Below are 27,088 nucleotides of genomic sequence, written 5' to 3'. Positions count from 1 at the left end.
TTTTGCTGCAAATAACAGTTTCATAAAAATATTAAATATTTGCCTACTGTGAAAAGTATTATAAAGCAAAATTAAACCCTAAAATGCACTGTCTTTGGAAGAGAAAAGGGTTGCTTTGTATTGTTCTGCTCAGCAACACTTGTAGTAAATTTAAACATTTGTGAAATTCCCAGACACACTGCTATGCAGTTCTTTCTCTTCACAATAAAGTCCAGGGTACCAGCTGAACAGCATTAGAAATGAACCAAGAAGTAGTTCACTCAGTGCTTCTGGCTGCAGAAGGAAGAATTTGAGATGTTTTGTTTTTGCTGGTGGTTTGTTTTTTTTTCCTTTCAGAATCTTGATGTAAATAATTTTTATAAAGGGCCATATTGTCCTCCATGCAGGAAAAACCTGCACAGGAAACTAAGTTTTACCTTGCAGGTATGATCCATCATGGGAGCTTGCATTAGAACAGGCAGAGTTTGGTCCTCTACAATGATGGCTTTGCTGAAATCAGTGTGAATCACAGGTCACACAGCTCTCTGGCGACCATCTGCTTTTCCCAATGCAGTATAGTTCTCTCAGGAGAGTTTTGCTATTCTCTAGGACCACAGGGTCTCACTCTCTGGAAATAGGGATGTCATTAAAACCAGTGTACAACCAGTATGACAAGATCATCGCTGTATTAGGCTTCACAATCCCAGTGGAAATAAAGCGACGTGATGCTGTGGGGACCGTTCTCCCTCTCCACTCTCTTTTCAGTCAGAAATCTCAACTCAGCTTAAGAGCACTTGCACAGAGGTTTCCACAGGATCAGGAGAAAGGGGAATTTGCATAGGAGATGCTGCTGTCCCTCCCTTCTACACTCCCACCCAAGCAGTACTTGACTGGGCTTCTCTCTGCATGACAATTCCATCTGATAAATATTAAAGGTAAACTTTTAGGTAAGTGGGGCCTCTCTACCCCAAAAAAGCAGGCCACAACCCCATGGATCCTCCAAGATCTGAGCACATCTCAGCCACGGCTTCTGGAGAACTCTATCCCGAGATTCTGTGCCCCTGCGCTGGCTCACGGGACCACCTCCTTGAGCTCCCTGAAAGCAGTCCCAACTACAGGCATCCCTGGGATCTGAAGTCTAACCCCTGCACTGATTCCCAATGGGTTTAAGGGAATTGTGCACCCAGTCCCCAGCTCTGCCTGTCTTGCCAACAGCATACTGGATCCCAAGAGAGGGCTGTCTGAAGAACAGGACAGAAACCACAGATCACTGCTTGAAAGAGAATCAGTAAAACTTAATGACATTGTCCAAGAGTGCTGCTTGTGAAGAGTTTTTGTAATGTGGATTCATAACCACTATGTCAAATCCTCATCAAATGGCAATGATTTCCTGTCACTACCAACCTGGGCCAGATTAGAACTGGTTCTATGTGAAGGTAAAAGGCTCCATAATCCATCACTAACCCCTTGATCCCTGTTAGTTCCCCCGATATCCATTTATAGATACCAACTGTACTCACTTTTCAATCTTCTAAGATTCTTTTCTGATCTAGTTTATTGAAAACTTCTCTTGAATACCCAATTTCCTTAACTACTCAGATAAGTAGAGATGATTGCAGAAGATAGACTGTCCATTTTGTTAAGGATTTGACAGACCAAAAATAGAAATCTGGCTCCCTTTGCTGGCAGAGTAGTTTAATCTATCTAAGGTATTTCTAAGGCATCTATCATGTTGTATCATTCCTTCAGCCCTTCAATTTGGTTCTCATCCACGGTCATAAGGTTTTCACATGCATCATTTGGACTGCAGCCCTTAGAGCAACACAAATGATAGGTGAGTGGCCGTCAGTCCGTGTCCTTTTGCTAAGTCATGAGAGGTAGACTCCAAGCATCCCTTCTTTGTGATCTCAAATAGGAAGCAGAAGATTTGTTCTCCTGTTCAGGATTGTCTGCATGAAATTCCCAAATAAAAAGATCCAAAGCACAAAGCTTGTCATAAGTTTTATTAATAGAAAAATCAGATTAAAACAAATCTTGTCTTACACTGCAAAAGCTAATACAGATAGAAACCATTGTTCATAGGAATATGAGTAACAGCTTATATTTCTGGTGTATATCCTCTCCCCACAGCTTGAGAGTTTTTTCCTCACCCCTTAAGCAGTTAGCACATCAGGGATTGGGTCTCTAGTCTCAAGCGTCTCGCATCTTCCTCCTTTCCTTCTCATGGTCCCTCAGTTACACTTTTCAGATTACTTATATCTACTCACCACAGGGCCTGACTTCCCAAATTGTTTGGTTACATTACAATGATCCTGTAGTGTTTCTGCAACTCAGTGTTCTCTGGAATGTGTATGCACACGATGGTTTTTCTTTGCATCTTATTGCAAACTAGCATTCCCACTGTCCATTGTTTTAGCCTAAAACAACATATATGCTATTTGTCCTGGAGGTGCTAACCTAAATCCTATTGACTGTCTGCCTTGCATATGAGTTTAGAGAGGATTTATCTAATTCTTATGCTCTGTTTACACAGATTCTATTTCATATCAAATATTGATGTTACACCCTGGTATCTGAACAAACAATAGCTGTCATGTGCAAGGTGACAACAGTCTTTTAGAGCACAGTAGCTGTTTGCTAGGTCATGGTAATTATAAACAATGGTGGTAAGCAGTTATTTGTTTAGTAACAGAAAACCTAGTCATGGCATCCTTTTGCAGGCTGTTGCTTCCCAGAAGAAAACTCTAAAAGTATGTAAACAATCCTACATACGTTCAGCCTACCAGAGTTTGGTGCAAGACAGTTCTACAGTGTTATTACAAAAAGGGTTGTTGGATACTAGTAAATATTCTGAAACTGAGCAGGAAGTAAATTTTGGGGGATATTGTCATCTTCCATTGTCACCTGAAACTGAGTACCTGTGCTAAGAACTTTCTATGTATAAGAGGACTAGAGGAAACATCAGCACCATTAAACAATAAAAAGTCCACTGGACATCTTTAAAGATAATCGTAAAGACATTTTATTTGTACATTATTTCTGCATAATTTCTTTCAGGAACTTGGAAATATTCCATTAGATTTGTTAAAATAAATTCCTGTTTTCAACCAGGAATAACTGTGACGTAACTTCCCTTCTATCCAGAATAAGCAGTTTAAAAGTACTACAGACATGTAGATATCTGTCTTTCAGTAATGTCAGCTCAGTGGCAGTCAGCACATATTATCAGAGGCAGGCACTAAATACTTCCCCCCATTACATTTAGAAGTCACACCATGACCTATTAAGTATGACAGCCTCCCACAGAATAAACTACAAAACTACCCATTTTAATTGAAAAGAATGGAACAGGTTATCAATAGACTGACATAGGCTTTCAACCACATAATATAATTGTATAATAAGAAAAGTACTAACGGACATATGCTAGCATAGCTAGCTTTTATATTTATTAAGTTTATTCCCCCAAAGTTTAAGGATGTGTTCTGGCATTAGTGTTCTTTATTTAAGATCTAGCAGCATGGAAGCAGGGTTCTCCAAATAGGATTTCCACAAGTTAGAAAAACGGGCCATTGTAGCTCCATCAATAATTCTATGATCAGCTGACCAGCTCACATTCATTATCTGTGCTTTAAATACTTCCCCATTACCATTAAATCGGGGAAGAACCTAGAAAGAAGAGAAGGGAAGAAAATAGGAAGCTGATGAAAGAAATGATACAAACATGATTCTTGTCTTAACAATTGCTAGAGTAGATATAGAGCAATATTTCAATTAAGAGAATACAGATTTTCCCCCAATTGTTTATGTAGTGGGTCTCAAACAGAATTACCACCTATCACTCCTAAGCAACTCTGCTGAGTTTATCGTAATTCCTCCCTGACTCCAAATCATCCAGCTAGACCAGAGGTCCCCAAACTGTGGGGCACGCTTCCTACAGGGACAAGAAGGAACTGGGTGGCTGGGTCTGGGCCAGTCCCCATGTGGGGTAGGGAAGGAAACCACCCAGCCCCACTCTGCGCTCTGCTCTGGCCCTTCCTTCAGCCTTAGCCCCTGGCCATGACACCTAGCCCTGGTCCTGGCCCCATATCTGCCCTGAACTACAGCCCAAGCCTTGGCCCCCTTACCCTCATCCGCGTTCCTTCAGCCCCTCAGGGGAGCTGCGGTCCCACCCTCAGCCTCAGGGGGTGTGGACAGGGATACTGGAGGTATGACTCTGAAAAGTTTGGGGATCACTGCTAGAGAAGTTGACTGAACCTTTGGTGCTGAGGTGACACATGCCTCCCAAACCTTCCCTAGAAGCTCAAAAAAGCATTGGGGAAATATAGGAAAATTATTATCCACTAAGAAATGTAGGGGGAGGGTCTGTTTTGGTTTTTTGCTCTTCTATACTAACAAATGTATTTATCTGACTGTACAAAGTTCTTAGATAGATTTAAATCTCTGGATCACATAACAAAACTTAAATATCAGAAGCAATTTGTTTTAAGTTTTCTCCCGGTTTGAAACCCTGCAAGTATTCTTTCTGAACAAAGATGGTATTATAAAACCCCTACAAATATCAGAATATAATTAATTTTTTTTCTTTTATACCTAGAAGCCAACAAGTTAAATAAAAACATCATGAGGTGACTATAGTGGGCTTCTGGTAGACAATCCCGAGCCAGAGACAAAAGATTGTTTATATTTTTTGTCTGTGCTCAGCCTTGAGTCTTATAAAAACATTGTAAGATTTCATTTACAAAGTTCACATGGTGTCGATCTTGTAGAAAAAAATGCTTTCAGTAAGAACAATGTACTTCAGAGTTACAACACCAGAGTTACAAACTGACCAGTCAACCACAAATCTCGTTTGGAACCAGAAGTATACAATCAGGCAGCAGCAGAGATGAACACCCCACCCCAAAAACAAATAAAATTCAGTACTGTGTTAAATGTAAACTAAAAAAATAAAGGGAAAACTTTAAAAAAAAAAACAAAACAAAAACTAACAATGTAAGGAAACTGGTTCTGTGCTTGTTTCATTTAAGATAGTTAAAAGCAGCATTTTTCTTCTGCATAGTAAAGTTTCAAAGCTGTATTAAGTCAATGTTCAACTCTGAACTTTTGAAAGAACAACCATAACGTTTTGTTCAGAGGTACGAACATTTCAGAGTTACGAACAACCTCCATTTCCAAGGTGTTTGTAACTCTGAAGTTCTACTATATCGAAGGTAGACGAAATGCAAAGTTTTAATTGAACATGGCCTTACTACATTACAAACACCTGTGTCTTTGTAGTTGGATCAACATACACGTACCTGTATCTTTCCAAGAGCACCAATAGCTACTTCAGGAGGTAGTATCACTGGTTTGGCATAGGTACCACCAATCTAAAAAGGGAAACCAAGAAAATTAGCTCAAGAATATTCCAGGAGTGCCCATTTGCAGTAGCAGCATGTTTCTTGTATGCTGTACTGTAATATTTGTTATAGAAAACACTTTTTTCCAACAATTACATATTTATCAATGTAACAAGTGGTAGGTTTTTTTACATTGAAAAAATTAGTTTAAAAAATCTTTTTCTTTAACTCACTGTGCCAATATTGGAGAGAGTGAATGTTCCCCCAGTGAGGTCATTTGTTCCCAACTGGCCTGCAGAGCCCAAGGTCAGAAGGCGATTTAATTCAGAAGCAATCTCAAACACGCTACAGACTTGAACATTTTTCACATTAGGGACAATCAAGCCTTGTTCTGTGTCCATAGCAACTCCAATGTTGTGAGAAGCCTACAGTATATTCAGTTACAATACAGTAAGTTTCACTAACCAACCATGCGTTATATGTAAGTTAATGCAAAAAATGGAAATATGAATTAGCTTTATTTTATACAAACTAAAGTGCTAAAATATTGTTTTCAGTATTTCCACTAAGGAAGTTTCTGTTCAGAATAAACCACACTCTACGCAGATTTGAATTTTTTAAAGATAAGTCTTTTTGGTACTCTCCATATAATTCTGGAACTGTAAAGGCAACCTCCAAATTGTTTTTGGGGAGTTTAAATCTAGGAAATCTAGGATCATGAGTTCGACATCTCCTTGGAAATATGAATTGTTTATTCTGTTAACAAATCTGTGCAGACATCGTAACAATATGCTGTCAGTCTCAGCAGTGAGACCATGAATTTAAAGGAAACAGAGACTGAAATGCCCTTTTATCCTCTGAAGTGATTCAGAAAGAGTAAGTCTAAGGCCTGGTCCACACTACACAGTTAAATCGATTTAAACAGCGTTAAATCGATTTAACTCTATAGCCGTCCACACTACAAGGCACTTTAAATCAATTTTAAGGGCTCTTAAAATCGATTTCTGTACTCCTCCCTAACGAGAAGAGTAACCCTAAAATCGATATTACTATATCGATTTAGGGTTAGTGTGGACGGAAATCAAAGTTATTGGTCTCATTCCTTTAATGTAGCTACCCAGAGTGCACTGCTCTGGAAATCGATGGTAGCCTAGGACCATGGACGCACACCACCGAATTAATGTGCCCTAGTGTGGACGCATAAAATCGATTTTATAATATCGGTTTTATAAAACCGGTTTTAGTAATTTCGATTTTATGCTGTAGTGTAGACGTAGCCTCAGAGAGGTGGGGTAAGACCCAAGGGAAACTTGCATTGCCGCCACCTGTGCTACATCACTTCTGTAAATACAGGAGTTCAGTCCTCAGGACCATCAACCCAGTATCTTTCACAAGTGCAACATAAATCCATGCAAAACGTGTATTCTGCATAGCCCTGACCACAAAATCCCTATATTTTCTACGTTGCATGTCAAGTTTCCTGCTTTCTGTCATACCAAGAAAATCACCCCCTTTTTTTTTTTAAATAGAAACGTGACTTATTTAAGACATCAGGGTTGATAGACAGAACAGTGTCACCATTGCCACAGTAACAAAACATTTCTACCCCTACATTTTCATGGGTTATGATTTGGAACTGCTCGGCCCCTTGTCAGAAAGAAGAGCAAGAGAGCAGGTTGCTAATATGGCTAGCAGTGGCATGTCTTTCTTAGCAGGTGCTATATAAATAGCATCAATTGCATTAATCTAGCCCTCTCCATTCAATCCATTTTGATATTAGATAGAGGTGGTATGGATCATTTTCCATCGCAGTACTTAAGAATTGCTTTGGGCTCAATTTTTTCACCCCTTTCCCATTCAAAAAAAGTAAATTTATTTGTACTGAAAAAGAGCCCTGATTATTAGATGCTTGGAGGAGCATTACTTTTTTGGCACAGGAGTATTTTCATAAAATTGCACAAACCTTGTATGTGATATTTTGACAGTTTTCATCCACAGACGCGTTAAGAATAGGATAATGCAGTAATCCCAGAGAAGCTGCCTGTTAAACATAAAAAACAATATTAACACTAAGAGCTCTCTTAATACTCTTATCACCTAATGGAGAAAGGAAGGGGCAGGATGAGTGTACCTCAGGCAGCTTGTAATATCCAGAATGCAATCAAGTGTTTGTCTAGGTTACTCTAATTTCTATTTTGAAATACTCTGGAGATCCATACAAGCACCTAGATAGGTAAAGGGAATGGGTTACTGTAAGCAAGAAGAGTTCTCACTGTAGAATTAAAGAGGGATTTTGTGTGTTGATGATTGTAATGATGAGAGGGATAAAATAAAAAGACAATTAGAAGAGCTGGATGAAACTAAATGAAAAAATGCAGAAGAAAAGCAAGTTTTTCCTTCCTCCCCACTATGTCCTTTGCTGTCAACAGTATATACCATTAGGAATCCTGTTCTGAAATGCACCTATGACTCACCTTTATGAAGAAAGGCATAAAGGAGAGTTTAACTCCACGAACTTGTGCTAGAGGTTTCAATTCTTCTCTCAACTGAACGAGCTGAGTTAAGTCAATCTCATCACAATAACCAAAGTGAGGAATCTTCAGTGCAGCAGTCATGGTCTTTACCATTGCCTTGTGAAAGCCTGAAAGATATTCAATGGGTGCTTTTACCAATAAAAAGCTTTTAGAAACTTTAGAGTTAGCCAGTTTCTAATGTTCAGTTTTGTTTGAAAAACTATAAATCTTTCTTTCAAAAGTTAGGATAGAATCCACTTATGATCATTCTTGCTTGGGCACCAAGTAACTTTAGTACTACAACAAGAGCTACTAAAATAGCACTGGATACAACTGGACACTCTGAGTACGTTTCCCAGACCTGAAGAAGAGTAGCTCTGTGTAAGCTCAAAAGCTTGTCTCTCTCACCAACAGAAGCTGGTCCAATAAAAGACACTACCTCACCCATCTTGTCTCTTTGTATACAACAGGAATTTTACCATGAATGTGAAAATATTGACGTGGAGACTCGTTATATACCTGAAGCAGGTACCCAATAACTTCAGTAAAGAATTTATGTTGCCCCAAATGTTTGGAATTATTTCCATATCCTAGCATCTGCCTCTAGATCATTCCTACAGGCTAACCTTGTGTGCAAGGCCCACAAATGTTAAGCTGCATCAGTCTTTTCATCCTTTATAGCCCAAATATTATGTAACTGAGGAAAACAGAAATGTAATTTGCTCTCCCAGTGCATCTTGTCTTATCTGTGTCCATCTTAGAGCTCTAGATGGCAAGACTGATTACATCACACATAAACAGTCCTACTCATTGATCCTGCTAATAAATTACACAATGATTTCTATAGGAACAGTATTTGCAATACTGTTTGAAGAATTCCAGAGTACCTATTTCCAAAATTTTGCACAAAATGTTTTTAGAGGTTCATAATGAACACTTAAAAAACCAGAATTTAAAATGACCAGGTGCAAGTAACAGCCCGATGCTACTAGCAGAGAACATGATGAAACCACACATGCCAGAAAAGAACACTGACAGCATCTGACGAAGTGGGTATTCACCCACGAAAGCTCATGCTCCAAAATGTCTGTTAGTTTATAAGGTGCCACAGGACTCTTTGCTGCTTTTACAGATCCAGACTAACATGGCTACCCCTCTGATACTGACAGCCCTGTCTGACCACCATCTGAAAAATTATTTCAGAATGCCTCGTTTCTGCAAACCACACTTACCTTTCCTGATTCTCATTGTCTCCCCACACTAGTGTGATTACAAGATGAAAGCTGGCTCTCCATCAATGGGAATAGGAGAATCAATTTAAATGTTATCATTCACTGACTAATTATTTAGAAGCTGTATCAACTATGAGTGCTACTTTATGATTGCATTTATGTTTTTACCTATCACAGCCTCAGTTTTATCTTTCCCTGCAAACACGATGGGCTTGGAAATGGGTATAGGAATTTTAATTCCTCTGTCCTTTGGAGCAGCTGGCACAGTCTTCGATTTTGGTAATGGTGGGATAATTTCAGGTTTTGGTGATGGAGGTAAAATAGCTCCCGTCTGCTTGGCCAAATAATTGAGAATATCTTCTTTAAGGATGCGGTTATCTTTTCCTGTTCCAACAACTTCACTCAGTTTAATCTGAAAAGTATATAACAAGCTATAGAACTTTTGCTATATAGCACAAGTAGAGAAATTATATGTTGTAATTGGATTATAAATACGAAAATGTTACAGATACTCGAGTAACATTCATTCCTCGGGTTAATACCTTCTTGAGACTTAGTATCTGCTCAAACACTATCTAAACTTTCTGAAAAACTCTCTGTATCCTTAATTACATACATACATATATTATATATAGTGTATATATATAAAGGCAGAATAATGATTATTTAAAAGGTACCTTTTTCTTAGAGGAGAAATATTATGTACAAGCAGTTCACAGCTTCAACAGTGAAACACTATTCATTTGAAGCAAGCCATTTATCAACAACTTTTTTCATTGTTGTTCCCTGGCAATTCACCACCAGCTTTCAAGAATATTAGAGTTTTATTGCCCTCTCAGATACAGTCAGACTAATATACAAGCAATGGATATAAAACAGAGCTGGCTTCAATAGAACACAAACCTACATTGTTTTCCATGGCAAGGCGACGGACTGCAGGGGTTGCCAGTGTTTTGTGGCCTTTTATCTCTTGGTGTGTGTGTTCTTCATGAGACACAGCAGGTGTCTCAACAACATCCTCTTCTGAGGCTACATCTGAAAATAATATAAAAACTGCTTTAACTTTACTACATTGCTCAAAGTGGTTTTGATTAAAACAGAGATATGTATACAGGTTATGGTTATGAATATATATATACACACACACACACAGCTATATACACACACATACAGACAGATATAGAGATATAAACGGTAATTGTAACTCTGGTTCAACTTCAGCATCACCTCACAACAGGGTGATGAAGCACTACAGAAGGGAGGGGCTATCTCCCCAACCATAGGAGACTGGTTTCAAGCATCTTGAATGGTCTCGAACTAGAGATCTTGATCTGTTTTATCTTGTATTTAGCTGTGCCATTCTGAGTACCTTTCTCTGATCTGAGGCAGGGCTCTGTGTAGCTCGAAAGCCTGCCTCTCTCACCAACAGAAGTTGGTCCAATAAAAGATATTACCTCATCCACCTTGTCCTCTCTCTGCAACTGACATGGCTACTACACTGCATATACCAGGCCCTTGTCCAGCCCAGGAGTAAACAATGAGGAATCATCAAAGCAAATGGGAACAGCTTGAAACTGAAAAGAAACCCCAGTCTTCAGAAACTAAGACAGGAGAGAGTTTTCTCCACTTTGAATATCTGTAATGACTGAAGGAAAAAACTGCCACCCCTAAAATGGAAGGAGTTTGAACTGAAGATCATCCAGAATTTGAAGGACTGTCTGGATCCCTCCTACAGGTAGGCTGGGAAACGGTTTAAGGCAACAAGTAACTCTTATTAGAAAAGGGATTTTATCTGATATGAAAGTAAAAAGCTTGAGATTGTCTCTTTATGTTTGTTTTCTGTATAATTTGTATATATGTTTGCTGTTCCTTACTATTCCATCTCTGAATCTATGGTTTTTCTATTGAATAAACTTTATTTTCATCCCAAGCAGGTGCCCGGTGTGCAAACTGTGTGGAGTGTGTATGCCATAGTGAGCTAACTGGAAGAATGGTTTCATGACTTCAGGGGTTATGAACCAGAGGGGAACAGTCCAAGCACCTGATAATTCAGAATTCAGGGAGGATTTATTTGGAGAGACTTGGGACCGGAGGGCTGCTGTTATCGTCTCTGCAAAGAATAACTACATTGGTGAAAGCCAAGGTAAGACCTTATGCTTGTGGGCAGACTGCTGATGTCAGGGAGTTGAACCCATAGCTGCACAGTACAAAGGTACTCACAAGTTGCAAGATAGGCAGTGACAAAGCTCCTTACTGGTCTGGATGGAACCCAAAACATCACAGGAAACCTTATAAGAAACTGTCCATTTCGGGACTTTTTAAAACAATCACGAGATCAAATCAAGCGGTTTTGTCATTGGTGTCTCAACAACATCCTCTTCTGAGGCTACATCTGACAGGTAACAAAAGTTCCAACAATTGAAACTATCCCCAGTGTTGAAGTTTAGAGGTGCAGTTGTTTACATTTCGAGCTACACAGTCAGGAAGAGAATTAACCTCAAGAAATTATGGATTTTCTAATCTCTGACTGTACGAACAGTAAGAAAATCCCACTCTAGTGTAAAAAAACTAAATGATTATGGAGATAAAACTGTGTTTACACACACACAGTTTTTTCTCTTTTGGCAATACTACTACTACTAGGGTATTTCACTTTACCTGAAGTAATTTAAATGTAATTAATGTTAATATACTTAGAAGTGGATCAGAAAAATACACAACAGTGTTAGATATTATTAAAGTGATTAATGCCACATCAAGTTAAAAAAGCTGTCATGGTATAATTCCCCACTCTGAACCTTAGCGTCCAAAAGATGGGGTACCAGCATGAATTCCTTTAAGCTCAATTACCAGCTTAGTACTTGTAGCGCTGCCACCAACCAGGAATTCCAGTGCCTGGTACACTCTGGTCCCCCCAAAACCTTGCCCGGGGACCCCCAAGACCCAGACCCTCTGGATCTTAACACAAGGAAAGTAAACTCTTTCCCTCACCATTGCCTCTCCCAGGCTTCCCCTCCCTGGGTTACCCTGCAAGATCACTGTGATTCAAACTCCTTGAATCTTAAAACAGAGAGGAAAATTTACCTTCCCCCCTCCTTCTCTCTCCCCCTCCCAGACTTTCCCTGAGAGAGAAAGTAATCCTAACACAGAGAGAAAATAACCGTTCTCTCCCCCTTCCCTCCTTTCTCCCCACCAATTCCCTGGTGGATCCAGACCCAGTCCCCTGGGGTCTCCCCAGAATAAAAAAACAATCAGGTTCTTAAACAAGAAAAGCTTTTAATTAAAGAGAAAAGAGTAAAAATTATTTTTGTAAATGTAAAATGGAATAAGTACAGGATCTTTCAGCTACAGATACTGGGAATACCCTCCCAGCCTAAGTATACAAGTATAAATTAAAATCTTTTCAGCAAAATACCAATTTGAACTCCTTTCAGCCAAATACACATTTGAACTCCTCCCAGCCAAATACACATTTGCAAATAAAGAAAACAAACATAAGCCTAACTCGCTTTATCTACCCAGTACTCACTATTCTGAACTTATAAGAGCCTGTATCGGAGAGATTGGAGAGAAACCTGGTTGCACGTCTGATCCCTCTGAGCCCCCTTAGTGAATAACAACCAAAATCTAACAGCACACACAAAAACTTCCCTCCTTCAAGATTTGAAAGTATCCTGTTCCCTGATTGGTCCTCTGGTCAGGTGACAGTCAGGCTCACTGAACTTAACCCTTTCCAGGCAAAAGAGATATGAAGTACTTCTGTTCTATTAACTCTTACTTATCTGTTTATGACAAAAGCTTATTTGTACATAAAGATTTAAGGTATTTATGTGATATTTAAATAAATTACTAAACAGACATTATTTTAGTTGAAATTCTAGTTAGTCCCTTACATTTTACTCCCTAAAAGATAGCTCAGATGTGTGTGTATTCTGACAGGTAACAAAAGTTCCAACAATTGAAACTATCCCCAGTGTTGAAGTTTAGAGGTGCAGTTGTTTACATTTCTCTGAAATATTGCTCCACTCAGAAGTTACTGCAACAAAGAGTCCTGTGGCACCTTACAGACTAACAGACGTATTGGAGCATGAGCTTTCGTGGGTGAATACCCGCTTCGTCAGATGCATCCCATGAAAGCTCATGCTCCAATACATCTGTTAGTCTATAGGGCGCCTGTCATAGATAGTAGGAGTTAATAGAACAAAAGTACTTTATATCTCTTTTGCCTGTAAAGGGTTAACAAGATCAGTGAGCCTGGCTGTCACCTGACCAAAGGACAAATCAGGGGACAGGATACTTTCAAATCTTGAGGGAGGGAAGTTTTTGTGTGTACTGTTAGTTTTTGGTTGTTCTCTCTGGGTTCTGAGAGTGACCAGACGTGCAACCAGGTTTCTCTCCAATCTCCCTGATACAGGTTCTTATAGATTCAAAATAGTAAGTACTAGGTAATAAGGAGAGTTAGGCTTATGTTTGTTTTCTTTATTTGCAAATGTGTATTTGGCTGGGAGGAGTTCAAATTTGTATTTTGCTGAAAGGATTTTAATTTGTACTTGTATACTTAGGCTGGGAGGGTATTCCCAGTGTCTATAGCTAAAAGACCCTGTAACATATTCCATCTTAAATTTACAAAGATAATTTTTACTGTTTTTCCTTCTTTAATTAAAAGCTTTTCTTGTTTAAGAACCTGATTGGTTTTTTATTCTGGGGAGACCCCAGGGGACTGGGTCTGGATCCACCAGGGAATTGGTGGGGAGAAAGGAGGGAAGGGGGAGAGAACGGTTATTTTCTCTCTGTGTTAGGATTACTTTCTCTCTCAGGGAAAGTCTGGGAGGGGGAGAGAGAAGGAGGGGGGAAGGTGGATTTTCCTTCTGTTTTAAGATTCAAGGAGTTCGAATCACAGTGATCTTCCAGGGTAACCCAGGGAGGGGAAGCCTGGGGGAGGCAACAGTGAGGGAAAGGGTTTACTTTCCTTGTGTTAAGATCCACAGGGACTGGGTCTTGGGGGTCCCCGGGCAAGGTTTTAGGGAGGGACCAGAGCGTACCAGGCACTGGAATTCCTGATTAGTAGCAGCGCTACAAGTACTAAGCTGGTAACTGAGCTTAGAGGAATTCATGCTGGTACCCCATCTTTTGGACGCTAAGGTTCAGAGTGGGGAATTATACCATGACAGTGCCACAGGACTCTTTGCTGCTTTTACAGATAACTAACATGGCTACCCCTCTGATACTCAGAAGTTATTGTAATTCTCTCCAATACCTTTGGAAGCCGGAAGTCTGGGGAGAGTGTATACTTTGCTACTGTGTGATTTGTGGCCTTTGCCATCACATGAAAAGAAAACAAGTAACAGTTGCAAATTTATTGTACATAACCCAAATTATAGAATTTGGATTATCATAAATTTACATAAAATATATTTTATTATCCTTTTCACAAATATGTTTCATTATTGTGGTTTCACCTGAGATTATCACTTTAGAGATTTAGGCTAACATTAAAAAAATATCTCAGTGACTCTGAATGTCAGTAGACTTAGACTAGTAAGTTATCTAGGTTCTTACAAATATTTCACTGTTACAGCTATAATATAATTATTCAACAAAGACATCTGGTGGACCCCTAAGATAACCAATACTTAATTTTATTCTCCTTCCCACAAACCATAGCTAGTTTGGTACCAAATACAAAGATATTATGCAAAACTGGACCACTAATTTATTTTTACTGAGTTCATCGTGGTACTGAAGGCTTCTTTTTCAATATATAGTACCCAATGGAAATGCAACTCCTCCTCATATTAAAAAATAAGCTCATATAGGGATATTTTTAATAGATAGCTGAATAAAAGAAAATCTTTAGCCCCTCCCAGAGATCTGACACAGAGCAAAATAGAAAATCATCCATTTTTCTTGAACTAACACAAATCTATCTTTTTGCCCCTAAAAAAAAAGTAGTCTCACCCCTAGCGCCCCTTCTCTATTTGTGCTACACTGATGACATCTTCCTCATATGGACCCATGAAAAGGAGGCCCCTGAAGAATTCCATCTTCAACAATTTCCACCTCACCATCAACCTCAGCCTGGACCAGTCCACACAAGAGATCCACTTCCTGGACACTACAGTGCAAATAAGTGATGGTCACATAACCACCATCCTATACCGAAAACCTACTGACAGCTACACTTACCTATATGCCTCCAGTTTCCATCCAGGACACATCACACGATTCATTGTCTATAGCTAAGCCCTAAGATACAACCAAATTTGCTCCAATCCCTCAGACAGAGACAAACACCTACAAAATCTTTATTAAGCATTCTTAAAACTACAATACCTACCTGGGGAAGTGAGGAAACAGATTGAAAGAGCGAGACAGGTACCCAGAAATCACCCACTACAGGACAGGCCCAACAATGAAAATAACAGAACACCACTGGCCATCATGTACAGCCCGCAGCTAAAACCTCTCCAGCGCATTATCAACAATCTACAACCTATCCTGGAAAACGATCCCTTACTCTCAGAGACCTTGGGAGGCAGGCCAGTCCTCGCTTACAGACAACCGCCAACCTGACGCAAATACTCACCAGCAAATACACACCACAGCACAGAAACACCAGCTCAGGAACTAATCCCTGTAGCAAACCTTGTTGCCTACTCTGTCCCCATATCTACTCTAGCGACACCATCAGAAGACCCAACCACATCAGCCAGACCATCAAGGGCTCATTCTCCTGCACGTCTACTAATGTTATATATACCATCATGTGCGCAGCAATGTCCCTCGGCCATGTACACTGGCCAAACCGAACAGTTCCTACATAAAAGAATAAATGGACACAAATCGGACATCAGGAATGGTAACATACAAAAGGCAGTAGGCGAACACTTCAATCTTCCAGGACATTCTATAACACATTTAAAAATAACTATTCTTGAACAAAAAAACTTCAGAAACAGCAGAACTAAAATTCATTTGAAAATTTAACACCATTTATTTGGTCTTGAATAGGGACTCGGAGTGGCTCTCTCACTACAGAAGCAGCTTTGCCTCTCCTGAAATTGACACCTCCTCATCTATTATTGGGAGTGGACTACATCCGTCCTGATTGAATTGGCTTTGTCAACACTGGTTCTCCACTTGTGAGGTACTCCCTTCTCTTCACATGTCATTACATAATGCCTATATTTGTAACTTTCACTCCATGCATCTGAAGAAATGAGGTTTTTTACCCATGAAAGCTTATGTCCAAATAAATCTGTTAGTCTTTAAGGTGCCACCGGACTCCTTGTTGTTTTTGTGGCTACAGACTAACACGGCTACCCCCGGATTACTAGTCTGTCTGATAGTTATTTACAGACATAGGACAAACAAATGCATCCTCGTCCTAAAATTGTTTTTAAAAAAAATCCTATATGGAAGTTTAAACACTGAGCCTTATTCAATAAATATTATACACAGCCCTCCCAACCATGCAAAGCCTGGCAAAGCCAGAGGCAAAACCCCTAGATTGAAATCCTGGCTCCAGTGAAGCCAATGGCAAAACTCCCACAGACTTCATGGGACCATCCCTAATCTTCAAGAGAGAATTAAGGTCATTTGCCATGCACCTCAACTCCTGACTATCTCTTGGGCTAGATATGTACAAGAATGCAAAACTGCCAGTATATCATTGCAGTGTTGTGGCTGATTTTAAAAGCACAAACTAGTTGAAACTTAAAGCTTCGATTCCCAGAGTAATACATCCTTTGTAGAGATGCAATACTGTTTATTGTATCGGATATAGAATTGCATGCCTCTAAGCACAATGGAGCTGTTACAGTTTTTGTGGGAACCATGGTTTTGAATTGTCTGACTTGAAAATTTCAAACTCTACCCCCACCAATTTTGCATTTTTTCTTTTTTTTTTTGGTATAAAAAAGTGAGAAGAATTTTGACAATATTTAAATGCACGCATCACTGTTCTACTTTGTGTAGTTCTGAGGTGGGAAACCTTTTTTGTGTCAGGGGCCATTGATCCATCCAAAACCTCAATGGTGGGCCACACATGTTCAACTCACCTGCCCAGGGGGCATGGAGGCTCAGGGCTTCTCCCCTCCCTGAAGCAGGGCAACGTGGTGCTCATGGCTCCAGCCCCGCCAGGAGGGAGGTGGAGCGGAGGAGGGCACCAAGATTCAGAGCTTTCCCCTGTGGCAGGGAGAGCTGGCACTTGCAGCTCCAGTCCGCTGGCACCAGCCCTGAGGGCAGGAAGCCCCGAGCCTCCGTGCCCCCCTACCCCTCCAGCTGGTGAGCTGAAGTGTGTTGTCCATGGGCCGGATGAAAATGAGCAAGAGGCTGGATCTGGCCCATGGGCTGTAGGTTCCACACCCATGGTGTAGTTTCTTATATACAGAAGTTAAATTTTATAGATTTTAATTAAATTCATTTTCTGCAAAAAATGTAATCTTAATCTTGAATTCCCTTGAATACCTGGATGGTTTTGACAACAAAAATAAATTAATATGCAAGAGGAAAAGTGTTTACAATACCTTTCAGGGCATCAGTTTCTATGTCCACTAATGGTTTTCCAACATAAGCAATTTCATCTAGATTATAATGGAGTTTTCTAATGATGCCATCATAACGACTAGTGATAGTGACCGAAGCTTTATCACTTTGTACTTCACAGATGCTATCAAACTGAGACACACTATCACCTTCTTTTACATACCTATGGGGAGGAAAAGACAGGCTTACATAGCACATGAGAGTAAAATCATACTGGCTCAATGTATTCTTTTAATAAACCCAATTATGAGTAACAGTATAATATAATGAGTTGTTTAAAATGTGAATGTATTCTGTTGTATACCTCTTGCCAGCCTATAGACAGGAGAACTATCTTTGATATGCAAAATGTTACCATGACTTTGGATTCTTCCCCACAATACACTTGTTCTATCATTTTACTGCAAATATTAGCGTTTTCTTGACAGTGTACAGACCATTTCTAACTAAAAGCCTCATGTTCAGTTAATTAATAGCACAGGATGGTCTGCCTGACAACATGAATAGATGACAGGGAAGCTCTACAGCTGGAAAGTCTATCTCCTGTTCCAAAAGAGAAGTACACCTCCAGCTGACACTGAGCAAAAAGCATTCCATGGCTGCTTTGCCCCTAGTAGAGTCTCAATTCTATTCAATCAATTTACCATTTGAGTTTTGAGAATGATTTCTGTGCTAGGTTCTTCCATTTTAAAAGTAATTATGGGCCTAACTGAGGTTTTCCTAGCCAGAAGCTCCTTTCCAAAATTCAGCCTAACACATGTGGCCCAAACTTAAACCTCCTGCACCCCCAAAATAGTCATTGTGGAGGGAAGAGAGAGAGTGATACCTTCAGCTGTAATTAAATAATGGACTCTCCCCCAAAGCAGTCCATGATGAGCTAGAACAATAGAATATTAAACTCAGATTATACAGGGCATGGGTCTTCAAAATGTGGCAAACATAATTCAAAAAAGCTTACACAGGTAACACAAAAAGGTTATTCACAATCTATTGATAATTAATGTAGACATTAAAGCATTTTTAATTTCTAAGTATGTTAGTAACAAAATTAAACTTACCATTCTTTCACAGTCACCTCTGTAATTCCTTCTCCAATATCAGAGAGCTTAAACTGGACAATTTGGCCATTTGAAACTTGAAACAGATAATCAGACAAAAATAGCAAGTTAAATATTAAATCTAAAATGCCAGCTAGAAAAATGTTAATGCACCAAATACACTAGATTACGTACTAGTAATAAGATGCAAATCACAGACTACTAACATAATGGGAGTGTAAAATAAGTTACTTAAACATGAAAAAGAAAACTTACTGGCAGATGTTCTGAATGATCTGTGTTGATGACTAAACTTGAATGCAGATTTGTCAAATATACTCATGTATTTGGATTTTATAAAGCGAACACTGCTACACGGTCTAATGTGGTGAACACGGATCTGGAGGAAAAAGATCTCAAGTATTAAAAAGGTGGGGTCTTAAATTACAATTGAAAACATTCTATAATATATACAGATTCTAAATTAGCACAGTCTTTATTTGTCATATATATTTATACAGTTTTACTAATACAACACTTGGGAGCTCAAAGACTTCAAAACACAAAGCATTTTGTCATCTCTAGTGAATAAAAATCATGACAAGATTTGGCATCAGATATATAGTTGTTATTGTTTCTAAGCAACTGGCATATGTTTTACAAAGATTACATACACACACTAAACGCAAGTACAGCCATTTGAAATATTCATATGCAAAATGCATGCTGGAAAGAACTCTTAGGGCTTGTCTACATCAGAAAGTTGCAGCGCTGGTGAGGGAGTTACAGCGCTGCAACTTTGAAGGTGTACACATCTGCAGGGCACCACCAGCGCTGCAACTCCCTGTTTGCAGCGCTGGCCGTACTCCCGTTTTGTCTCGGGTGTAGAGGATCCAGCGCTGGTGATCCAGCGCTGGTAATCCAATGTAGACAGTTACCAGCGCTTTTCTTGACCTCCGTGGAAGGAGGAAGCCTCTGGTAATCAAGCTGGTTTCCTTTCCCGGTTTGCTCTCTCGGTCCCGGAGCCACCCAGCAAACCGCAGGGAAGGAGACCTGCTTGCTCGGGGTTCCGGGACCGAGAGAGCAAACCGGGAAAGGAGACCAGCTTCGCCGCGGTTTGCTCTCGCGTTCCCGGAGCCACCCAGCAAACCGCAGGGAAGGAGACCTGCTTGCTCGGGGTTCCGGGACCGAGAGAGCAAACCGGGAACGCCGCGGTTTGCTCTCTCGGTCCCGGAGCCACCCAGCAAACCGCAGGGAAGGAGACCTGCTTGCTCGGGGTTCCGGGACCGAGAGAGCAAACCGGGAAAGGAAACCAGCTTCGCCGCGGTTTGCTCTCTCGGTCCCGGAACCCCGAGCAAGCAGGTCTCCTTCCCTGCGGTTTGCTGGGTGGCTCCGGGAACGCGAGAGCAAACCGCGGCGTTCCCGGTTTGCTCTCTCGGTCCCGGAACCCCGAGCAAGCAGGTCTCCTTCCCTGCGGTTTGCTGGGTGGCTCCGGGACCAAGAGAGCAAACCGCGGCGTTCCCGGTTTGCTCTCTCGGTCCCGGAACCCCGAGCAAGCAGGTCTCCTTCCCTGCGGTTTGCTGGCTGGCTCCGGGACCGAGAGAGCAAACCGCGGCGTTCCCGGTTTGCTCTCTCGGTCCCGGAACCCCGAGCAAGCAGGTCTCCTTCCCTGCGGTTTGCTGGGTGGCTCCGGGACCGAGAGAGCAAACCGCGGCGTTCCCGGTTTGCTCTCTCGGTCCCGGAACCCCGAGCAAGCAGGTCTCCTTCCCTGCGGTTTGCTGGCTGGCTCCGGGACCGAGAGAGCAAACCGCGGCGTTCCCGGTTTGCTCTCTCGGTCCCGGAACCCCGAGCAAGCAGGTCTCCTTCCCTGCGGTTTGCTGGGTGGCTCCGGGACCGAGAGAGCAAACCGCGGGGAAGCTGGTTTCCTTTCCCGGTTTGCTCTCTCGTCCCGGAACCCCCCTTGAAGCCGCCCAACAGCGCTGCAGTGTGGCCACATCTAACACCACTTGCAGCGCTGGTTGCTGTAAGTGTGGCCACTCTGCAGCGCTGGCCCTATACAGCTGTACTAATACAGCTGTAACAACCAGCGCTGCAAAATTTTAGATGTAGACATGGCCTTAATGTAAGGGAAAAAATCTGTACATTTTCCTTTGTCTTCATAGCAATCACAGGTTGATCTGAGCTGCTAATTAGAAAGTAACTGTCATAGGGCACAAACAATTGCCTTTCCATTCCCATTTAAAACAATCTAGAATTGGCACATACCTTCAGGTAATTATTCTTCAACATCAACTTTATTAAATTATTTTAGCATTGGGTATAATTTGCATGTTTTCTTTAGATCTGAAATTATATTCAGTCCAGAAACCTAATTCAGGAGTCAATACAATAGTCTGAAAAGTTCTGTGATATGGAAGCATTGTATAGTCACAGAAGCAGTAATTTTCGATATATGCCTACAGGCCAAGAGCGCTCCCACTGAAGTTAATGGGTGTTTTATTATTAACCTCAATGGCAGTTAGATCAAGTCCTTAGAAACAGAAACCAGTTTACTACTTTAGTATGAAAAATGTATATTTAAATTTTATTCTGGTTTTATGTTGTCTAAAACTGATCCATAAAGCTAACAAAAAAAAACTTCAAATAAATTAACTGCTGAGATTTGCTACTAAAAAACAAAACTCAGGTGTTACAATGTACTCAAGTGGTTCAGACTGTAAAATTTAGAAATTATCTTCTTAGAGGATCCAGAAAACAGGATACCTGCACGGGAAGATTTGCAATTAGGTGTTTTAATTTAATTTTGCCCCTCTCTTACTTCAGACAGATAGAAAAGCATATTAACTTCCTATACACAAAGAATATTATACTTCTCCCAGAAACTAGGAAAGGACTGGTTTTATGTGACACCTTTCATAAGAAAGGTAATCCAGAATACTATGCTCTATTGAATTAGGTAGTGTTCACGTATTTCTTATGCATATTAGTATATATAATTTGATCTGATATATAAATATCCATAACTGTTTCCTTCCTATCCAGAAACAATATTTACATTGCACAGGCTAACTCTAACAACATTCCAATGTCATTTTCAGCTACCATTTAGCTATTTGTTACTGAGACCATCTCTGTTGAGCCAGAATAAGTATTTTTCTAATTCCCCCTATGAATAATATCCCTTCCTGCCTATTTTCATGACAAAAATTCAGCAAAATAATATTAAACGACAGTAGCTCGTTTCATGAAAGCATTTAAAATTTATGGTAAATTAGATTATATTCCAGTAAAGTGTGAGTGACTTTTCTGCCCTGATTTTTGGATTTTTTGTTTATTACGTTTACATCTCCCCACTTGAGATCATGGCTATATTGTTTACTCAATAAGGCTTATTCATTCAGAACATAAAATACAATTCTATTCCCCTGTAAAGCCCCTAACTGGAAAATGCTCAATATTTACCTGAATAGATGATCACAAGCAGCAGCCTCAAACCTCTGAACTATCACTAAATCTGAAGTTTCATTAATGCATTCCATTTGATTTTAACATTAGGTAACCATTGAAGATAGTAAATTAGTACTGTCACTGCCAAAAAAACAGACTGGTTTTGGTACAGAAGATTTTCAGTCCTGTCTTGAGTTGACATTTTTAGGAATAATTAAAAACTAATTCAGTCTTTTAAATGAAATTTGTCTTTGATTTTTAATACTACACATTCTTTATGAAAAAACTTGGTGTGTTAAAGGTTAACATAATAAATGAATAATTCAGCATGTAGTCTCTTTCTACAATAAGGTGTTCCTTTCTTAACAGCTCAAATCCATGGACTAAAGATGCTGATAATTTCACAGCATATCATCATTATAGCAATCTTTATTGTTTCATTGAACAAATCACAAAATAATTTGTTATGACATGAAATAAGAGATTTACTCTATTAATCCTATACTAGGTGTACCATTTAAATAATCCAACAAATGTAAGAATGTTAAAGGCATGCACTGATCTTTGTAGGATTGGGCTTTAGTTAGAAACTGAGTCGAAACAAGTTTTGTAGGCTAGCTAAAGCCAGAAAACATTTATGAAAACAAGTGCTTGATACACAGGATCTCTCTTTACTGGTTGATTGGTACCCAGGTCTGAACACCAGAGTTAGCCGAGACTGGGTTTGAATGTTTCCATAGTAAAGTCATACCAACGTTACTGTGTCCTCCCTGTTTCTGCACTCGCTTGTCTGTACTTGGGAACATATCCGTGGTTCTTTGTGCGGAGACACTAAGATTCTTTCCTAGTCAATTGTGGGAGAACTTGTCTGTCCTTGGAGGGGTACTATAGGAAGGGTATTAGAGGACTACTAGCACTCAAGTGATTTTACCTGGATCTTCACTGTAGAGCAGACTGGTTTCTGCCCAAGTGAAAGCAGCAGATTCTAATCTATACCTTCAGCCATGTAAACTAGCCCCAATGTGAAGTACCTCCAAATCTGGGTCACAAGTTTTTCTATGAAGATGATAAGGGGGTGTGGGCTAAAATCTGGGTAAAAGCCCAACTTGACTGCACAGTGAAGATATATCCATAGCGATATTTACATCAACACTGCCATTGTCTGACAATGATAGTAACAGAAGAGTCTTCTCATGCAAACAAACATTCCCAGAAAGGCTCTGTTGACCCAATTTTGCTCCTGGATTTCTAGCTAGCACAGGGGCCTCTTTTACCTTTCTCAGTCTACAGCTGTTCAGGAGACTATACTGCTAGCTTCACAACAGCAGTTGATGCCATATTCCCTTCAGGCTTGATTACCATTATATACTCTACTTGAAGCTACTACTTAAGTCCATGTGGAAGCTTCAGTTAGGGGAGAATGCCACTGCTTTCTTTCTAAGTGGGGAAGCTGGAACAACACATGTGCTCATATCTTTGCATTGACTGTTAGTTTGCAGGTACAATGCAAGGTGTTGATCTTTACAGACCTGAATTAAAGTTATGGGACCAGTTAAATTAAACTGCAAAGCACTCAATCTCAAAATCCAGTTTAATACAGTGTGTTCAGCATAAGGCCTTTCAGTGGAGAATGCCTCCCTTTGGAACTCATCTCGGCAGTCTCTCAGAACTAGAACATAATTGAACTTCAGGGTAAGTAATTTTTTTTTAAAATGTGTTTAATTTTGTTTTGCATAAATTTTCTATATTTGAAAGTGCACAGCTGCCTTCATAGAAATCAGTAAAATAAAAATTGTACCATAATATTATTATTTTATCATGAAACCTCAACATAAGTTACAGGCAAAAATATATTTACTGAATCCTGACAACCTTCATGACTCTTTGCAGTGGATGTTTTCAGGAAGAGAAATGGAACGTCTTCCAAGAATAAGAGAAAATGCATGCAATAAGGTATCCAATATAAACAGACAATGCTAAATTACAGACCAGATAACTGATGCAAACAGACAAAAGAACCATTTTTACCTTAACACAGTTTTCCTCTGGATTTGAAAAGCAGGAAGCCTGATTAGATAGAAGACTAACAAGACAACGCAGACACAAGAAGCAGGAGTTTTCAAAATGCTTTGACAATTACAGGGAGTTGAATATTGTCTAAAAAATGGTTGATTGCTAAACTGTTCAGACAATTGTCACAAAAATCCTTCATTACAGTATTATTAAGTGAATCCTAAATAAGAGGGAAAACTTGGTAGGTCTGTGACTAGATGGAATTGGATATAATTGTTTATAGCTGATAAGATGCTGTGGGGACAAAAAATATCCACTTCTCTCACAAAGCAGGATATATGTTCATTTTAAATGGTTTTTCACTTGGAAAAGCTCATATTTTCATTTTTGTGATGTTCCACATGACAGCAATCATATAACCCTACACCAACATGCTTCAATAAAGGTTACAATATAGACAGTTACAAATACTTAGCATCATTTTGCAGAAAACATTTTTAATTCATGAGATTACAAGTTTTATTAACAGCAGACTGTTTGAACCCCTCCCAGTAAGTCAGGAGGCTGCTTATTCCAGCTCTTTGGAGCTACACATACAACATGGTTGCAACACAAAGACACATACACAAGGACAATATATAGGGATGTATTAGTATATGAAAGGAGTTGCCATATGTGTGGGATATATAGGTGATGCAATGGGACAGATAACTGAGGCTTACCTAAAAAAGGGTACAGCTGGCTTATGGAAATGCACATCTGAGATGTGGATTTCCTTGTAGAGATGTTTGTATATTGAAGGGATATGAAACAGTAAGGAAATATCTGCATTGGGATGTCTGGGCTGCTGGGTTATGGAGTGGGTAGGGGTCCACACTGGGGTGTCTGAGCTGGGAGGCTCTGGCATGGAGACCACACTGGGATGTCAGCTATGGCAAGGGATAAGTCAGCACAGGGGAGTCTTGGACAGGAGCTATGGCACAGGGATGGGTCCACATGGGTATCTGGGACAGGGGGCTCTGGGGTATCAGGGACAGGTCTGCACTGAGGTGTCTGGGACAGGAGGCTATAGCTGGGGTGATTGGGATGGGGCTGTGGGAAGCAGAAAGGCTGCACTGGGGTGTCTGGGGCAAGGGGTCTGAGGTATCTGGGACAGGAGACTATAGCCCGTGGGAGGGGTTCACACAGGGGTGTCTGGGACAGGGCTGTGGGAAGAAGGTGTGCACTGGGGTGTCTGGGACAGGGGCTGTGGGAAGGGACAGGTCTGCACTGAGGTGTCTGGAACAGGAGGGTATAGCCTCCAGGAGGGGTCCATACTGGGGTGCTTAGGATGGGGCTGTGGGAAGGGGCAGGTCTGCACTGGGGGGGTCTGGGATGGGGCTGTGGGAAGGGGCAGGTCTGCACTGGGGGGGTCTGGGATGGGGCTGTGAGAAGAGGTGGGTCTGGGATGGGGCTGTGGGTTGGGGACAAGTGGAGGTGTCTGGGGCGGCAGTCTCTCCATTAGGGACCTTCCTCTCTCCCCTGCTCAGGAGGTGCCAGAGGCAGTGGCTCCCCGGCGGGCCCGCACACCCGAGAAAGCGGAGGTGCACGCGCTGCCTGTCCCCGAAGAAGCTCGCAAGGTGCCGCGCCCCGCCCCGCCCCGCCCCCCCCTTACCAGGCGCCCCGCAGTCTGTGAGCAGCTCCTCAGCGCCCTCACTGCCGCCATCTTAAACAGGAAAAAGAGGGAGCCCCCTCAACGCCCCCCACACCGCCCACCCTTCAACCAATCAGAAGCCAGCTTCAGACACAGCAGCCAATCAGGGGATAGAGGAGTAGCCCACTCCCATAGCCAGTCGGAGGTCTAGGGAGCAGCAAGGTCGGGGGTACCAGTTTGTTAGGGCGCGGCGGAGCTTTGTAAGTCGGGGCGGCCAGCGCGTGGGCGTGGCTAAGGGGCGAGCGAGCGGGCACCCCTCCCCCAGGTGAAACTGCTGTGGAAGGGACTTCGGAGAGACTCGTACCGCACAGCACGGGGCGGAGCAAGGAATCGTGGCAGTTTCAGACGGGCCATTCTCACAGCGCCTTAAGTTCACCTGTGCAGAGTCCACACGCCCATGCTTTGCAACCCCATGGACCAGTGCCTCAATCATCCAATAGGTGAATTTGGCACATTACCAGGAGGAAGCAGATTCTGAGTGTTTTCGACCACAGACCCCATCCCTCGCAATTTGCAACCCCATGGACCAGGTGGCAGCAATTCCTGAGCAGTAGCACAGATGGTTTTGTTATGCGGCAGAAACAGCACCTCACTGCAAAACGGGAGGGTTGCTCAAAGTGTTGTCACACCGGCGCTACCATTTAGGCAGCCTAGTCAATCATCCAGTGTGACAGGATTATTGAGGGGGCAGCATTTTGCGGGGGTGGCAGGTGGCTCCGGTTGACCTGACGCAGATATGCCTGCGGAGGGTCCGTTGGTCCACGGCTCTGGTGGAGCCGTGGGATCAACACGGGGGGGGGAGCGAAATGGCTGTGTGCCTAGGGCGTGAGAAACCCTGGCGCTGGTCCTGCTTATACCAACACCAAAGGCTTTCCCTGGGTATTGGAAATTATTGTCTTTCCCACTCCCCTGCAGGAAAGACGCAGACGGGGGCTGCGTCATGAAACTGACTATTACAGCACGCAGTCTTCATCAGTGATGTTTGCATTGATTGAACCACTCACAAAGGATGCCCTCAATGCACAAAGTCAACAGATTTGGGGGTCCGAGGAGAATGACAGTTTTTCTTTGATCTTTCAGTTACAGGGATTTTAGAGGTTACCTAATAGGTACAAAAATATCAGACTGAAATATGACTATAAAATGGAATTTCCATTTTAATTTTTCATAAAAACTTATGCTCAAATAAATTTGTTAGTCTCTAAGGTGCTACAGTACTCCTGTTCTTTTTGCTGATACAGAATAACAGGGCTGCTACTCTGAAACTTGCCATTAAAGAGTGAGT

At 41.2% G+C, this 27,088-nt stretch overlaps 1 protein-coding gene and 1 long non-coding RNA gene across 6 annotated transcripts; one reads left to right on the top strand and one right to left on the bottom strand.

Annotated features, from left to right (window-relative positions):
* Positions 1–1,967: 1,967 nt before the first annotated feature.
* Positions 1,968–25,842, bottom strand: DBT (dihydrolipoamide branched chain transacylase E2). Of its 4 annotated transcripts, XM_030572093.1 has the most exons (12): positions 25,765–25,794; positions 22,113–22,238; positions 18,927–19,050; positions 18,672–18,747; positions 17,595–17,776; positions 9,974–10,101; positions 9,235–9,478; positions 7,796–7,962; positions 7,285–7,362; positions 5,555–5,746; positions 5,280–5,351; positions 1,968–3,648 (listed from the first exon to the last, which is right to left on the bottom strand). In XM_030572093.1, exons 3-12 carry the CDS (start codon positions 18,991–18,993, stop codon positions 3,481–3,483), a joined length of 1,374 nt encoding a protein of 457 aa, XP_030427953.1. In that variant the 5' UTR covers positions 18,994–19,050; positions 22,113–22,238; positions 25,765–25,794; the 3' UTR covers positions 1,968–3,480. The 4 variants fall into 4 exon arrangements, with proteins under 4 accessions (XP_030427953.1, XP_030427952.1, XP_030427954.1 ...); XM_030572092.1 differs by lacking the exon at positions 22,113–22,238 and having other exon boundaries at positions 25,765–25,842; XM_030572095.1 differs by lacking the exon at positions 22,113–22,238 and having other exon boundaries at positions 3,560–3,648; positions 5,555–5,613; positions 25,765–25,842.
* Positions 10,129–16,324, top strand: LOC115655970. Of its 2 annotated transcripts, none has more exons than XR_004001555.1 (3): positions 10,129–10,801; positions 11,001–11,209; positions 16,078–16,324. It is a non-coding gene; the product is annotated as an uncharacterized LOC115655970 (long non-coding RNA). The 2 variants fall into 2 exon arrangements; XR_004001554.1 differs by having other exon boundaries at positions 10,998–11,209.
* Positions 25,843–27,088: the final 1,246 nt, after the last annotated feature.

Source organism: Gopherus evgoodei, chromosome 8, assembly GCF_007399415.2.
Source record: "Gopherus evgoodei ecotype Sinaloan lineage chromosome 8, rGopEvg1_v1.p, whole genome shotgun sequence".
NCBI lineage: Eukaryota > Metazoa > Chordata > Testudines > Testudinidae > Gopherus > Gopherus evgoodei.
Note: the sequence above shows the minus strand (reverse complement) of the source record. Positions and strands in the feature narration are given on the sequence as shown.